Genomic DNA, 15,599 nt, shown 5'->3' on the forward strand with positions numbered 1-15,599 from the left:
AAAACAGAAGGTTTATTGGACAACAGGAACACAGTCCAAAACAGAGCTTGTGGGGTACACCCAGGACCCCTCAGTGAAGTCCTTCTGGGGGAGCAGGGAGCTTAGACCCCAGCCCTGGGGTTCCCTGTGTTCCTCCACCCAGCCCCAAACTGAAACTAAACCCACCGAGCAGGTTCCCTGCTGCAGCCTCCGTCCACATTCCTGGGCAGAGGTGTCACCTCCCCCTCCCCCTCCTGGCTCAGGTGACAGGCTCTCAGGTCTCCCGTCCCCAGGGCACATTCCCAGGTCAACACTCCCCCCTCCCTGCTGCGTCACATCGTCACAGTAGGTGACCTCTGGCGTTTTACGCTGACTCCGGAACCTTCTCCGGTACATCTCGGGGGTCAGCCCAAACTCACGGAGCAGGGCCTGTTTGAACAGTTCATAGTCCCCTGCCTCTGCCCCTGTCATCCGGCTGTAGACCTCCACGGCTTTGGGGTCCAGTAAGGGGGTGAGGAACTGGAGCCTGTCTGCAGGGTCAACCCTGTGCAGCTCGCAGGCATTCTCAAAGGCCGTCAGGAAGCTATCCATGTCCTCCCCCTCCTTCCGCTGGGCCAGGAAGCACTTATCAAAGCTCCTTGCAGTCTTGGGTCCCCCCTCACTCACCGCAGCCGGGGCCCCACTGCTCCTCAGCCTGGCCAGCTCCAGCTCATGCTGTCTTTGTTTCTCCTTCTCCTGCTGCTCATGTTGACGTTCCCTCTCCTTCTCCTGACGCTCCCTCTCCTTCTCCTGACGTTCCCTCTCCTTCTCCTGACGCTCCCTCTCCTTCTCCTCCTGCTCATGTTGACGTTGTTTCTCCTTCTCCTCCTGCTCATGTTGACGTTGTTTCTCCTCATGTTGACGTTGTTTTTCATGATCCTCCAGCTCCCTCATTTTCCTCTCCCTCTCCCATTCCAGCCGCATCCGCTCCAGGGATGGGGAGCTCCGCTGGGAGGATCCCCTGCTGGCTGCTGGGGTCAGGGGGCCCTCGGTATTCGCTGGGCTTCCCACAACCCCTCCCCCAGGCATAGGTAGGAAGGGTCTCGGGGTGTCCTGGGCAGCAGTCTGACCCCTCCCAGCCTGGTCAGGCCCCAGGGCCCACGCTGCGTCCGCCGGGCGGCTTCCCTCAGGGACAGGGATCGGGTCATCCAAGCGATCCCTCTCCTCCAGCTGGGCAATCAGCTGTTCCTTGGTGGACCTCCCGACGCGCAGCCCCCTCTGCCTGCACAGCTCCACCAGGTCGCTCTTAAGGCGTTTAGCGTACATCTCCCGGCTGGCCACTCGCAGGCCGGGCAGCTGTCCACGGTTTCCAGGAAAAGCCCCTAGTGTGCCAGTCCTTCTTGAGGTCACCACCTCTTTGCCAGGGTCGAGCTGCAGACTCCTCCGCCCCTGGGACCGCTCGCTGCAATCCCCCGGGGGACCCTGTTACTGCAAAAGTCCTTCTCTCTGGTCACACACTCCCAGGGGTTAACCGCCCCCTGAAACCGTCTCTCTCTGAATCTTCAGCACGCCTGGTCCCCGTCAATCCCCCTTCGTTTTACTGTTCCCCAGTCACTTACTGCAGGAAGCGCCGTTCACGGGGTGCAGTAGATCCCACCGCTGCCCCCAGTTGTCACGGAGTGTGGGGGAGTCCAGGCCCTGCACCCCTCTTCCTGGGATTCACCGAGACTCTCAGCCAGCCAGTAAAACAGAAGGTTTATTGGACAACAGGAACACAGTCCAAAACAGAGCTTGTGGGTACACCCAGGACCCCTCAGTGAAGTCCTTCTGGGGGAGCAGGGAGCTTAGACCCCAGCCCTGGGGTTCCCTGTGTTCCTCCACCCAGCCCCAAACTGAAACTAAACCCACCGAGCAGGTTCCCTGCTGCAGCCTCCGTCCACATTCCTGGGCAGAGGTGTCACCTCCCCCTCCCCCTCCTGGCTCAGGTGACAGGCTCTCAGGTCTCCCGTCCCCAGGGCACATTCCCAGGTCAACACTCCCCCCTCCCTGCTGCGTCACATCGTCACAGGTTGGAAGGGACCTCAGGAGGTCATCTAGTCCAACCGCTCAAAGCAGGACCAATCCCCAATTTTTGCCCCAGATTCCTAAATGGCCCCCTCAAGGATTGAACTCACTACCCTGGGTTTAGCAGGCTAATGCTCAAACCACTGAGCTATCCCTCCCCCCATCCCCTAGCACTCCCCACACTCTGAGCACCCAAACACCTGGGGTTCTGTGCATCCTCTTCCAGTGTGCATGCAGGTGCACAGGGTCCTGTACGATGCTGATCCTGCGGCTTTGTCTCTGCCCCGCAGGCTGGTGGTGACAGCGATGGACAGAGGGAACCCGCCCCTCATCGGCTCAGCCACGCTGACCGTGGTGGTGATGGACATCAATGATAACAGCCCCACCATCCCCTTGCCCTGGGAGGTGCGGGTGCCCGAGAGTAAGTGGGGCACAGGGTGGGGGTAGGGTAGCATGGAGGCAAGCACGGTAGGGGCTCAAACCCTGCTACCTGTGCAATCCTGAGATTTAGATATCAATTAATATGTAAAGACTAATTTACATGAATCCTCAACTCCTTGTCCCATTGCCTCAGGGTGCTGTTCCAGTCAAGGTCTCTAGAGAGACTGCTGGAGGACTCTAACCATAGACTTGGAGCTTAACCACAGAGCCGCAGCCCAGAGTGCCCCTTCTGCAGGATACTGGCTGGGTGCTGTTGGACAAGACAGGGCAGCACCTCGCACAGCCCTGGGGGGCACCAGAAGCACTTTCCTACAGAGCCTCTGGCCTGAGCTGTGGCTGTAGCCCTCTCGCTGGAGAGGGGCTGGTCATGGGTGGCTGAAGCCCGCATCCCAAAGTGGTGCCCTCCTGTCAGTCAGCCCCAGGTTTCCCTCACCCTGCTTCCCCTGCCAGTCCTGGCACCCCACAGCTAAAGCCCCACACCTCTTTTCCCGCCCGCCCCAACTCACCCCTTCTGGAACCCCCTGCTCCCTACACCAGCCCTCGCTACCCTTCCATCAATGCCTGTCCCCCTCACCAGCCCCAGCTCCCCTCACAGGAGCCCCCTGCCCTCCCACTCCAGCCCCCATCCGCTGCCACTTAACCCCATGTCAGCCCTGGCTTCTCCCTGCTGGAGCTCCCTCTGACCCCACATGTCACTGCCTTTCCCTATAGACTACAGGTAACATAGCATCCCCTTCTGGCTCAGTGCTGAGCTGGGTTCCTGTCCCCCGCACAAAAAGCCATGCCTCAGTGGTTCCCTCCCAGCACTTTTGGGTGGGGGCAGGACTCCCAGCACTGAGCCTGTGGGCTGCTGACATGGCACCCCTCCTGCAGACACCCTGCTGGGCACTGAGATCACCCAGGTGACAGGGAACGACGTGGACTCAGGCCCAGCACTCTCCTACACGCTGGTGCCGGATGGAGGCACAGCAGGAACCTTCAGCATCCTGCGCTATGGAGGCCGCATCACCCTGACAGCACCACTGGACTACGAGCAGTGCAGCCACTACGTCCTGAGCATCCGCTCCTCTGACTCCCGGCACGAGACCGAGGCCAACCTCACTGTCATTGTGGAAGACATCAATGACAACGCGCCCATCTTCAGCCAGGGCCTCTACCAGGTACTGTGCCGAGCACTGCACTATTGCACCTGCTTCAAGGACACGCGCCCCAGAGCCTGCACCAGGTACCGCCCCGAGCACTGTCCTAGCGCCCCTGCCACAGGGACACACACTCCAGAGCTGCACCAGGTACCGCCCCGGGCACTGTCCTAGCGCCCCTGCCACAGGGGGACACACCCCAGAGCCTGCACCAGGTACCGCCCCGGGCACTGTCCTAGCGCCCCTGCCACAGGGGGACACACCCCAGAGCCTGCACCAGGTACCGCCCCGAGCACTGTCCTAGCGCCCCTGCCACAGGGACACACACCCCAGAGCCTGCACCAGGTACCGCCCCGAGCACTGTCCCAGCGCCCCTGCCACAGGGACACACACCCCAGAGCCTGCACCAGGTACCGCCCCGAGCACTGTCCTAGCGCCCCTGCCACAGGGACACACACCCCAGAGCCTGCACCAGGTACCGCCCCGGGCACTGTCCTAGCGCCCCTGCCACAGGGACACACACCCCAGAGCCTGCACCAGGTACCGCCCCGGGCACTGTCCTAGCGCCCCTGCCACAGGGACACACACCCCAGAGCCTGCACCAGGTACCGCCCCGGGCACTGTCCTAGCGCCCCTGCCACAGGGGGACACACCCCAGAGCCTGCACCAGGTACTGCCCCGAGCACTGTCCCAGCGCCCCTGCCACAGGGACACACACCCCAGAGCCTGCACCAGGTACCGCCCCGAGCACTGTCCTAGCGCCCCTGCCACAGGGACACACACCCCAGAGCCTGCACCAGCTACCGCCCCGGGCACTGTCCTAGCGCCCCTGCCACAGGGACACACACCCCAGAGCCTGCACCAGGTACCGCCCCGGGCACTGTCCCAGCGCCTCTGCCACAGGGGGACACACACCCCAGAGCCTGCACCAGGTACCGCCCCGGGCACTGTCCTAGCGCCCCTGCCACAGGGACACACACCCCAGAGCCTGCACCAGGTACCGCCCCGGGCACTGTCCTAGCGCCCCTGCCACAGGGGGACACACCCCAGAGCCTGCACCAGGTACCGCCCCGAGCACTGTCCTAGCGCCCCTGCCACAGGGACACACACCCCAGAGCCTGCACCAGGTACCGCCCCGAGCACTGTCCTAGCGCCCCTGCCACAGGGACACACACCCCAGAGCCTGCACCAGGTACCGCCCCGAGCACTGTCCCAGCGCCCCTGCCACAGGGACACACACCCCAGAGCCTGCACCAGGTACCGCCCCGAGCACTGTCCCAGCGCCCCTGCCACAGGGACACACACCCCAGAGCCTGCACCAGGGACCGCCCAGCATCACTCACCAGCACCCCCCACAGACAGACAGACACAAACAAACATCGTAGAGCCCTCTACTAGGTATTGCCCAGTGCTACTACACTGGCACCGGCCCCCATGGAACATTGGGACCTTCACCTGCATGTGCCTGGGCCACTCCCAGGTGCCATCTGGGTCAGGGTAGAGAGATTTGCCTGGGTCAATGGCATGAACCTCTGTGTATGGCCCATCTCTCCTGGTAAACCCACTGGTATTTCTCTGCCTCCTCGGATCCAGCCAATAAGCCCATCTGTGATAGACTGGTGCGCTGCACCAAAGGCCCAGACCTGCAGGGCATATTGACAGTATGGGGCAAGTATCTTGAAAACTGGCATCTCGGGGTCACAGTGGAGAAGCAGCTCAGCGTGATCTCCCAGTGTGATGCTGGGACAAAGGGCTAATGCAATCCTTGGATGCGTACACAGGAAACTCTGGAGCAGAGAGGTTATATTACCTCCACTGGCACTGGTGTGGCCACTGTTGGAATCCCGAGTCCAGTTCTGGTGCCCACAATTCAACAAGGATGTTGAACAACGTGGGAGGATTCACAAAAGAGCGACAAGAACAACTAAAGGACTGGAAAACCTGCCTTATAAGAACCGAGGACTGGACGGGACCTCCCGAGTCATCTTGTCCATTCCTCGGCTAGCCCAGGCAGGCTCAGGCAGGCTCTTTCTATATTCCTGTTCACAAACTTATCCAGGTCCGTTTTAAAGCGAGTTGAGTTGTTTGCATCCCCTACACTTATTGGGAGGCTACTCCAAGCCATCCCCACTCTGGTGGTTAGAAACCTTCTGATTCCCAGCCTGAGTTTGCTCCCGGCCAGTTTGTCCCCATTGGTTCTTGTGTCAGCATTGTCCTTTAGCACCCACAGCTCTTCTCTCCCTGGGATTTACCCCTACAGTGTATTTAGAGACAGCAGTCAGAATCCCCGCTCAGCCTTGGTGTTACCAGGCTAACAAGCAAAGCTCTTCCAGTCTCTCTCACAAGGCCCTCTGTTCCCCGGTTCGTCCTAACACCCTTCCATGATGGGTTGGACCTGATGTATAGGGGTCCCACTGAGCCCGCCCGTTCCACCAGCCTGGGCTCCCTCACCCTGTCCTACATACACACACACACACAGGTAGGGACACACCTAGCTGTAGAATCACAGAATCTGCAATCAGCTCTGTGTAGGAAGACTCAGCTCAGGGAATTGCCTAGCACTCAGGTGCAAACACCCTCTGGAGTGTAACCCAAATTTTTATTGTCTTGCACTGTATAGAGATCTATACAGTGTAAGATCATGACATTTACTCTCTCCTGGGCTCAGCCCCTGCCCATTTAGTTCCTTTGTTTCTTCAGGTGTTTTCAGCAGTTTTCCTTTTTGGGCAGGGAGGCAGTGGAGAAGAGCCAAGATTAACTCACTTCCCAGCCTTAAATAGGAGTTGCATATGACGGGAATCCTTTGTTTCCCAGTTTGACTTCCACTCCCTCTTAATGGAAAAACACTAGATGTCCAAGATGGGGTCTAGTACCAGGTGAGACGATCACCTGATCCTGCAGTGTCAAATCAGCATCCCAGGAAACTTCTCAGGAAGGAGGGAGATTAGTATCTTCAGAGTCCTATTGTCCTTCTTAATGGTCCATCCAGGCTGTTTGCATACTGTCTGGTGGGATGTTCCCCAGGTGAAAACACAGCTGTAGTTATTACAGAGTCAATATTTCTAACTTCAGATACAGACATGATACATGCATACAAATTGGATAATCATATTCAGTAAATCTTTCCAATGATATCTCACATGATCTACATTGCATAAAACGTATCTTAGTTATGCCATATTCATATCATAACAATATTTCTGAGAATAATATGGGGTGTAATGTCACACCTCCCCCCTTAGATTACTGCCAGAGGTTTAGTTACTGACTAATGTGAAGGCAGTGTGCCTAAAATTCTCTTTAGGGCTTAAGTATCAGAGGGGTACGCGTGTTAGTCTGGATGTGTAAAAGCGGCAAAGAGTCCTGTGGCACCTTATAGACTAACAGACGTCTGTTAGTCTATAAGGTGCCACAGGACTCTTTGCCTCTTTAGGGCTTAATTATTTAATTTCTTAGTGTTACCAAAAATTGTATTGTTACCCACAGATGTTTTCACAAAGTTCTAGGTTCCTTTTTCCAAGTTGCCTGAAAGCCTTTTATTGTGCAGCATGGTTAACATAATGTAGATATTAATATCTTCTAGAGTGTAGGTGTTTTGGCATTTAGCCACCAACACCATGAGGAGGTGTGACTCAGTTTCCCCTTCCACACAGTAGTCTAGATTGGTTATGCTTTCTCTGCTGTGCCAAGCTCTAAGCCTGTTTACAGGTACTAGCTGAGAAGCAGTATTCTTACAGGACGTCCGTGTTACCACTCCTAGCCTGGACCAAAGTTTCTTCCAAAAATCATGCATGTTACACATTTTTAAAAGATTTACTATGAGTACCAAATTCTTGGTCTCAACCCATAGATCAGGGGTCTCAAAGTCCCAGCCTGCGGGCCATCTGCGGCCCACGGAAACTTTTTAAAAAGTTCTTTCATCTGGCCTTCATGGCTATCGGCTGTGGGGGGAGGGAGGGGAGCAGGCAGGAGAGATTCACATGTCCCTCCCCCTAACGTTGCTCCATCCTGCTGCTCCTGGGACCCTCCCAGGGGTTGCACTTGGCAATGGGCAGTTCCCTATCCCTGCTGTTGCTGGGGAAGCCACAGAGGAGAAACCTATGCAGCCACCCTGCCTGCTGTCTGCTACAGGCGCTGCCCCCCACAGCTCCCATTGGCTGTGGGGAGAGGGACAGAGATACCATCACTAGTTGCTGGGCGGAGTCAGCTGGTGGAGGCAGCATCATTAGTTGTCAGGCAGAGTCAGCCATGGAGGCAGGGTCAGCTGGCGCCGCATGAGGCCAAGGGAGCGAGGGAAAAGGGTGGGAACGGGCTGGGACGTGGTGTGAACACCATCTTCAGTGACATTTTTGGCTCACTGGGAGGATTTGAGGACTGGCACTGGCCCTAAGGTAAATTGAGTTTGAGACCCCTGCCATAGATTGTGTATTAAGAGACATAACTGCAGAAGCAAATTTCATGTCAGGGAAGTGCTTCCAAGTATGATTATCATACCACGCCTTCTGTTTAGACAGTCCAGTTTGTTCAGCATTTATTGTATTTTTCATCCCCTTTCTGTACCAGAGTATGTGTTAATAAGGTGCATATCGTTAACAGTGAGAGGCATTAACCATGGGAACCAAGTACCAGGGGAAGTGATAGATTCTCCATCCCTTGATGCCCAAGGCTGGATTAACCCGTCAGTGGGCCATAGGCACTATACTCTTATGGGCCTTACCTTCTTATGAATAACAACACCCAGCCGTACAATACTCTTGCCATGGCTCGGCTGGCCATGCTGTGGATCCACCGGGATTGGTTGCTCATCCTGCTGCTACTCAGGGCCTGCTGACTATGGCAGTGTTGCAATGCTAATCACTCAAATTGGGCCTGGCCACCCCCATCATGATGGCGGTACAGGGAGACCAAATGTAGGGAGTGGCATTGTGATCCTTGTCATGGTGAGCAGCAGCAGGATGGGCAGCTGGTCTGGTAAATCCACCACATGGCCAGCCCAGTTGCAGCGAACGTACTGTGGGCTGGGTCCCAGGAATGGTACGTTGATCAACCTCATTAATGGCTGTGGCTCCACCCTGCATGCGCCTTCAGGGGTTCAGTCACTCACAGATTACTGGGCTCATGACAGCAGTAACTGGCCTGGTCAGACACAATGATCTGTTGGACCCTTCTGGTCTTACATGCTAACACCCTGCACTCTAGCCAGATCAAGCCAATGTGCCCGTCTAGCCTGCTGTTCCCCACTCCTGGATCAGAGAAGTGGGGCTGCACAGCCTGGTGTGCCTGCCTCTGTCTAGAGCCTGATGCTTCTAGGGCAGGCACGCCCTGCCTGTGACTCCCCCACCAAACTGGGAGCCATTGCCAGAGCTCCGGGGTGAGCCCTAGGAGAAGCCTGAGAGGGGACATAATAACAGTTTTCAAGTATGTAAAAGGTTATTACAAGGAGGAGGGAGAAAAACAGTTCATCTTAACCTCTGAGGATAGGACAAGAAGCAGTGGGCTTAAATTGCAGCAAGGGTGGTTTAGTTTGGACAGTAGGAAAAACTTCCTAACTGTCGGGGTGGTTAAGGACTGGAATAAATTGCCTAGGGAGGTTGTGGAATCTCTATCATTGGAGATTTTTAAGAGCAGGTTAGACAAACACCTGTCAGGGATGGTCTTCTAGACAATACTTAGTCCAGCCATGAGTGCAGAGGACTGGACTAGATGACCTCTCGAGGTCCCTTCCAGTTCTATGATTCCTAGGAGTCTGACGGTTCTGGGCTTTGCTTTCCTTTCAGGTGACATTGCTGGAGCACACACCGGCAGGCAGCACCATCCTCACCGTCAGTGCCATGGACAGGGACTCTGGCAGCAATGGGGAGCTCACCTATCGCCTGGCTGTGCCCAGCTCCGATGTCTCCATCAACCCCAGCAACGGTAGGTGGGAAGGTGCTGCTGTTCCTGGGAGAAGCAGCTCCATCCCATGCCAGCAACAGGGAGCTGTTAACTGGCTTCCTGGGGACAGCGATATCTCTTTCAGGGCCCCACAGCCTGGAGCTTTCTGACTTCCCCCCAGCTGTGACCCCCATCACCAGTGGGAGTGGGTCTGGCCTCCCTATTTTGCCTTGAGGTTAATAAGTCCCCTGACTCTCCTCACCCCAGGGGGTGGGGGTTGCTTCTGGCCCCACCTTCCCCCACTCCCAACACTCTCCCCACCCCTATGCTCACCCATTGGTGCCTGGCAGGCTCTGCGCCCCTGCCCAGGGCTGCACTGACTGACTACTCTGTCCTCACACAGGAACGCTGTTCACCTCCCGCCAGGTGGAGCTGGATGCAAACCAGCCCACGCTGGACCTGGTGGTGGAGGTGTGTGACCATGGCTCTCCCAGCCTCTCGGCCTGGACCACAGTGCAGATCCAGGTGCTGGACGTGAATGACCACAGCCCCACCTTCCAGCAGGCGCATTACAATGCCTGTGTCCCTGAGGACCTGCACCCGGGCACCACCGTGCTGACGCTAGAGGCAGGTGACGCTGACCTGTCCCGGGAGAACGCCGGCTTTGACTACACCATCGTCAGTGGCAACAGTGGCAATGCCTTCCAGGTGGAGAGCCACGTGGGCTGGTCTCGGGGGCACCTGCGCACGCAGGGAGCCGTGGTGCTGGTGGAGGTGCTAGACTTTGAAGCCATCCCCATTTACAATTTGACAGTGGCAGCCTCGGACCGGGGTGTGCCGCAGCGCAGCACCACCGTGCCAGTGCTTGTCACTGTGCTGGATGTCAACGACAACCCGCCAATCTTTGCCCGGGCTGAGTACCACACAGCCGTGAGCGAGAATACCCCCCCGGGCACCGAGCTGCTGCGGCTGGCAGCCCACGACGCCGACTCGGGCCCCTATGGCCAGGTGCACTACAGCATCAGCTCCGGGGATCAGTGCGGGCTCTTCCAGCTGCATGAGGCCACAGGCACCCTGCGCCTGGCACAGCCCCTAGACCGAGAGACCCAGGCCCTGCACAGCCTGGTGGTGCAGGCGTCTGATGGCCCCGGCGGGCATTTCACGCTGGTGCCTATCACCATTGAAGTGAAGGACATCAATGACAACACACCCTACTTCCCGGTGGAGACGCTGAGCACGAGCGTGCAGGAGAATCTGCCGCCAGGCACCCTGGTCACCACTCTGCATGCTATCGACGCCGACACCGGGGCTTTCGGAGAGCTGCACTACGCTGTGCTGGAGCAGGCAGGGGGGGAGCTGGGAGCCCCTGAGGGCAGGGATGTCTTCTTCATTAACCGCTCTTCCGGGGAGCTACGCTCCCGTCTCGCCTTTGACTACGAGCGCGCCAAGGCCTTCCAGCTGCTGGTGCAGGCCACGGATGCTGGCAACGCCTCAGCCACCGTCACCGTGCGGGTGCTGGTGACCGGCGAGGATGAGTACAGTCCTGTCTTCCTGAGCCCGGACTTCAGCTTCGAGGTGCCTGAGGGTGCCCACAAGGGCCAGAGCATTGGCCGGGTGTTGGCCACTGACGAGGACGAGGGTGTGGACGGCGTGGTGCTCTACTCTTTAGCTAAGCCCTCACCATACTTCGGGGTCAACCAGACCACCGGCACCATCTACCTGCGCGTGGACAGCCAGCCAGAGCCAGCAGGGCGCCCCAAGCGGGAGCCACGAGAGATGAGCCTGGAGGTGCAGGCCCGCAGCCCCCTGCCTTCCTCCCGCTCGGCCTCTGCTCAGGTCTCCATTGACATCACCCACACCTCCTTCGGCCTGGCTCCGGACCTCAACTTGCTGCTGGTGGTAGCTGTGGCTGCCTCCCTGGGCGTGGTGGTGGTGCTGGCCGCCGTGGCCATCGTCCTAGTGCTGGTCCGCTCCCGGCACCAACAGGGACACAAGAAGCCAGAGCAGGACTCGCAGCTCAACCGCATGCAGAGTGGCTCCTTGCAGAAGCTAGGCCATGAGGAGCCGGTGCTTCCCGGCAGTGACCGCATCTACCACCAGGCCCTGCCAGGCTATGGCAGTGAGTCAGCTGGACCCTACCCGCGGGGTGGCTCCCTGGACCCCTCCCACTCCAGCGGGCGTGGCTCAGCCGAGGCAGCCGAGGACGATGAGATCCGGATGATTAACGAATACCCACGTGTGGCCAGCGTCACCTCCTCCATGCAGGAGCACATCTCAGCCCGCGGTCCCGACTCGGGCATCCAGCAGGACGCCGACCAGCTCTCTGACATCTCCTGTGAGCCCACCACTCTGGAGAGCGCCCAGTGGTTCAAGACCAAGAAGGGCTCCAGCCTGCTGCTGCCTGGGCAGCCGCCCCAGCTGTACCGCGACGAAGGGGGCAGTAGCACCTTCCTGGGCGTGGGCTGTGGCCTGAGCGTCTCCTCCCACCCCAAGGACTACACCTTCCCCGAGGACGGCAAGCCCTCTGTGGAGGGCTCCCTCACCGCTGTCGTGGCTAGCGAGGAGGAGCTCCGTGGCAGCTACAACTGGGATTACCTGCTGAACTGGTGCCCCCAGTTCCAGCCCCTGGCCAGCGTCTTCACCGAGATCGCCCGGCTCAAGGATGAGAGCTCCCTGCGCAAGCCCTTCCAAGCCAAGCCCAAGGCAGAGCCCAAGCCCCGCATTGATCCGCCGCCCCTTATCACCTCGGTGGCCCATCCCGGGGCCAAGTCAGTGCCCCCCAAGCCAGCAGTGGGCAGGACCTTCCCGCACCTGTCTTCCCTGCGCCGCTCACCCATCAGCCACGAGGGGTCCATCTCCTCCTCGGCCATGTCGCCCAGCTTCTCGCCCTCGCTGTCCCCGCTGGCTGCCCGCTCCCCCGTGGTGTCGCCTTTTGGTGTCTCCCAGGGGCCCTCAGCCTCTGTCATCAGCGCCGAGCACTCGCTGGAGCTCCCTGAGGAAGCTGAGCTCAGGATTTAGCCCCAGGCTTCCATGGACTCTCAGCCCCTCCTGCTATTCTCTGCAGCCTCCAGGTGCGGTGGGGGTGGAAGAGCTGGATCTGCCACCCCCACAGGCTGCTTCATTCTCAGACCCCAGCAGGTTGCTGCTTCTGGTTCCAGTCCCTCCACATGGGCTGCCAGTTCCACTACTAATTTCAGCGCCCCGATAGGTTGCTTGTGGTGGTGCTGGTCCCACTGCCTCGAATGGCTGCCGGTTCTGGTGCTGGTGCCAGTGCCTCCATTAGTGTCAGACCTGCTCTTCCATGGTACTGTTTGCCCTGAGTGGTGTGGGCGGGGGGCGAAGTGGTGTCCTCGCCACCCCTGTGATGGCCATGGCCGCTCGTGACCTCATTCCTCCAGTCCTGTGGGCCAAGCTGCCCAGCCGGGAGTGGCAGCAGCTGTACCTGCCTGGGACGTAGTTTGGGGGGCCAGACTGTGAGCTAGAGGCCGGGAAAGCACTGGGTGAAGGTTTCTGGGGTGGGGACACATTCCAAAGGGGTGGGGGGAGCATGGGCCAGCATACCAGACATCATGCCATGCACATGGACAGAGCTCACTCTGCCACACGGAGCTGGCTGTCTCCCACTCCCCATCACCTCCACCTTGTAGGCCCATCCATGAGAGCTGATCCTGTTCCCTGCAGACCTACCAAGACCCAGAAGAAATCCCATTCCCTGCAGGCCTGTCCAGCCCCAGAATGGGGGGAAATCTGGATACAGGGCAGGGAAACAGGACACAGGGGGATCTGGGGGATGGGATACACTACACCGCAGGTCTGGCCTAATACAGGGTGGAGGGTCCTATTCCCACAGACCCCTCCAGACACAGTGGGGAACAGATCCTGTTCCCTGCAGTCTTGCCAGGGGGAAGGAGGGAGGGAATCCTGTTTCCTGCTGCCCCATCCAGTCCCCAGGGCAGGGGATCCTGTTCCCTGCAGACCCATCGAGACCCCAGGGGGGATCCTGTTCCCTGCCACCCCATCCAGACCCAGGGAAGGAATTCCATTCCCTGCAGGCTCGTCTGGCTCCGGGGGGCAGATCTGGTTCCCCACAGATCATCCACACCAGGAGCTTCCCAGCTCATTGATTCTGTTTTTTGCTGCTGAGACAAGCTGCATGGAGGAAGCAGCTTTAGGAGGGCCAGAGACCCTGAGGGCTGCCACAGAACCACGCCTGTTCCATGGGCATGCCCTGATTCCCAGCCACTTCACCCCTTGGGCATCACCTGTATCAGGGCCAGAGACACGCTTGGGCCCCTCCCATGACTGAGCCGGTCCTGTGGCCCCTGGAGGGACAGGGCAGATGGAGACAGCATGGACCGCACCTGGGGCTTTCAGCAGCTGTAAGCCCCACCTGGGTGTGTTGCTGCACTTTCTCTTTCGGCCGCAAGACAGCATCCAAAAGAGCCCGCCGCCCCCCAGTCTGTGCAGCCACAGTGCCCCCTTCCCCAGGCAGGGGCAGGTCTGTGCCGCCATGAGGACCCCTTCCCCAGGCAGGGGCAGGTCTGTGCAGCCATGAGGACCCCTTCCCCAGCCAGGGTGGGTCTGTGCAGCCATGAGGACCCCTTCCCCAGGCAGGGGCAGGTCTGTGCAGCCATGAGGACCCCTTCTCCAGGCAGGGGCAGGTCTGTGCAGCCATGAGGACCCCTTCCCCAGCCAGGGTGGGTCTGTGCAGCCACAGTGCCCCCTTCCCCAGCCAGGGTGGGTCTGTGCAGCCATGATGCCTTATCCAGGGAAGGGCCTGTGCTCCTGCAATGCCCTGCTGGTGGAGGGGTGGGGGCAGAGGGGGTCTGTGCAGCCACGATGCCCCCTCCCCCACTGGAGGGGGGGTCTGTGCAGTTGAAAGACACCCCCTGCCTGTCTGCCCTTGGGCTGGGGTCCCTGCATCCAGGGCCTCCACTGTAGGAGCCCCATATTCCCCTGTGGGAGGGGTGGACAATTGGTTGTGGCTGCTCATCTCCCCTCCGTGTGGTGCTGTGAGCATGGCACGGGTACATGCTCCCGTGGGGGTTGGTCCCCACCCTCCTGCTGCCACCCGTGTCTCGCTGCAGCCCGTCTTGGTGCCCCAGTGTCACTCTCACATGCTCAGCCCTGGCACCAGAATGTCTTGCACAACCCTGTGTCTTGCACAAGCCTGGGCCATGGGGCTGCACCGACTGGAATTGGACACACGCTGCGAGAGACAGGCAGCATGCTCCCCTGCCATCAAGCACCATGCACAGTACCAAGGCCGGGTCCAGGACCCCTGAGGGGATGACAGAGGCTCTCCATCCTGCCCAGCTACGTTTGGGGGGCTACATCTGTCTGTTCGCTTCCATCCACCAGGCTACAGCAATAACCCGACAGCGGGGCTAGCACCTGGGCACAGAAAGCCATCAGATGCTGGGCTGACAGGGTGAGGCGGGGACAGAGCCGCGCAGGGTGCAGCAGATGTGAACAGGCTGTTGCGGGGGGAGGGTGCAGCCACCTGAGGTGTGACTTGGTGGGTGTGGTTGGGGGAGGGTGCAGCAGGGGAGTGGGTGTGGCTGGGGACAGGTGGGTGTATAACAGCAGGGGATAGAGTGCCCCTTCCCCCAGCTGTGGGAGAAAAACTTTGTGGTTTGATTGTGAAAGTTTCATGCTGGAATTTTGTGGCTCAGCCCTGCCCCTCTCCCTCCATCAGTCCTGACCCCCACCTCTCTGCGCTCAGCCGCCCCCCCTTTGGCCCCACCCGTCTGTGCCCAGCCCCCTCCATCAGCTCAGCTCAGTCACCTTGAGCTGCTTTCCCCAGTGCTCGTTGGGCATTTCAGCCCAAGTGTGGTTCTCTAGCACCCTCACTTATCCTGGAACAGGGACATGCAGGAGTAACCGGGGGTGGGGAGAGCCTGGGGTTGGTGGTGACATGGGGGGTAGGAACCAAGGGGCAGGGTAGTGACCTGGGGGGGGCTGCGGTGACATGGGGGGTGGCCCAGAGGGGGTGCGGTGACATGGGGAGATCCTGTGGCAGGGGTTGACGTCCCCTGGGAAGACAGAACAGAAGGTGCAGTGCAGGGCACTTGCTAAGGTGCAATGCTCCCCTGGCCGCAACAGAACTAAGGGGCTACAGCC

The 15,599-nt window shown here is 59.3% G+C and overlaps 1 protein-coding gene across 1 annotated transcript in view; it reads left to right on the forward strand.

Moving 5' to 3' along the window:
- DCHS1 (dachsous cadherin-related 1) overlaps nucleotides 1-14,960 on the forward strand; it is a 118,696-nt gene extending 103,736 nt beyond the window's left edge. Inside the window, exons 18-21 of the mRNA XM_074953790.1 lie at nucleotides 2,313-2,443; nucleotides 3,337-3,623; nucleotides 9,380-9,518; nucleotides 9,880-14,960. Coding sequence (XP_074809891.1) covers nucleotides 2,313-2,443; nucleotides 3,337-3,623; nucleotides 9,380-9,518; nucleotides 9,880-12,494 — 3,172 coding nt within the window. The 3' untranslated portion in view covers nucleotides 12,495-14,960. The remainder of the gene's footprint in view (nucleotides 1-2,312; nucleotides 2,444-3,336; nucleotides 3,624-9,379; nucleotides 9,519-9,879) is intronic.
- The last annotated feature ends 639 nt before the right edge of the window (nucleotides 14,961-15,599 follow it).

The sequence above is a fragment of the Natator depressus genome, chromosome 1, assembly GCF_965152275.1.
Source record: "Natator depressus isolate rNatDep1 chromosome 1, rNatDep2.hap1, whole genome shotgun sequence".
NCBI lineage: Eukaryota > Metazoa > Chordata > Testudines > Cheloniidae > Natator > Natator depressus.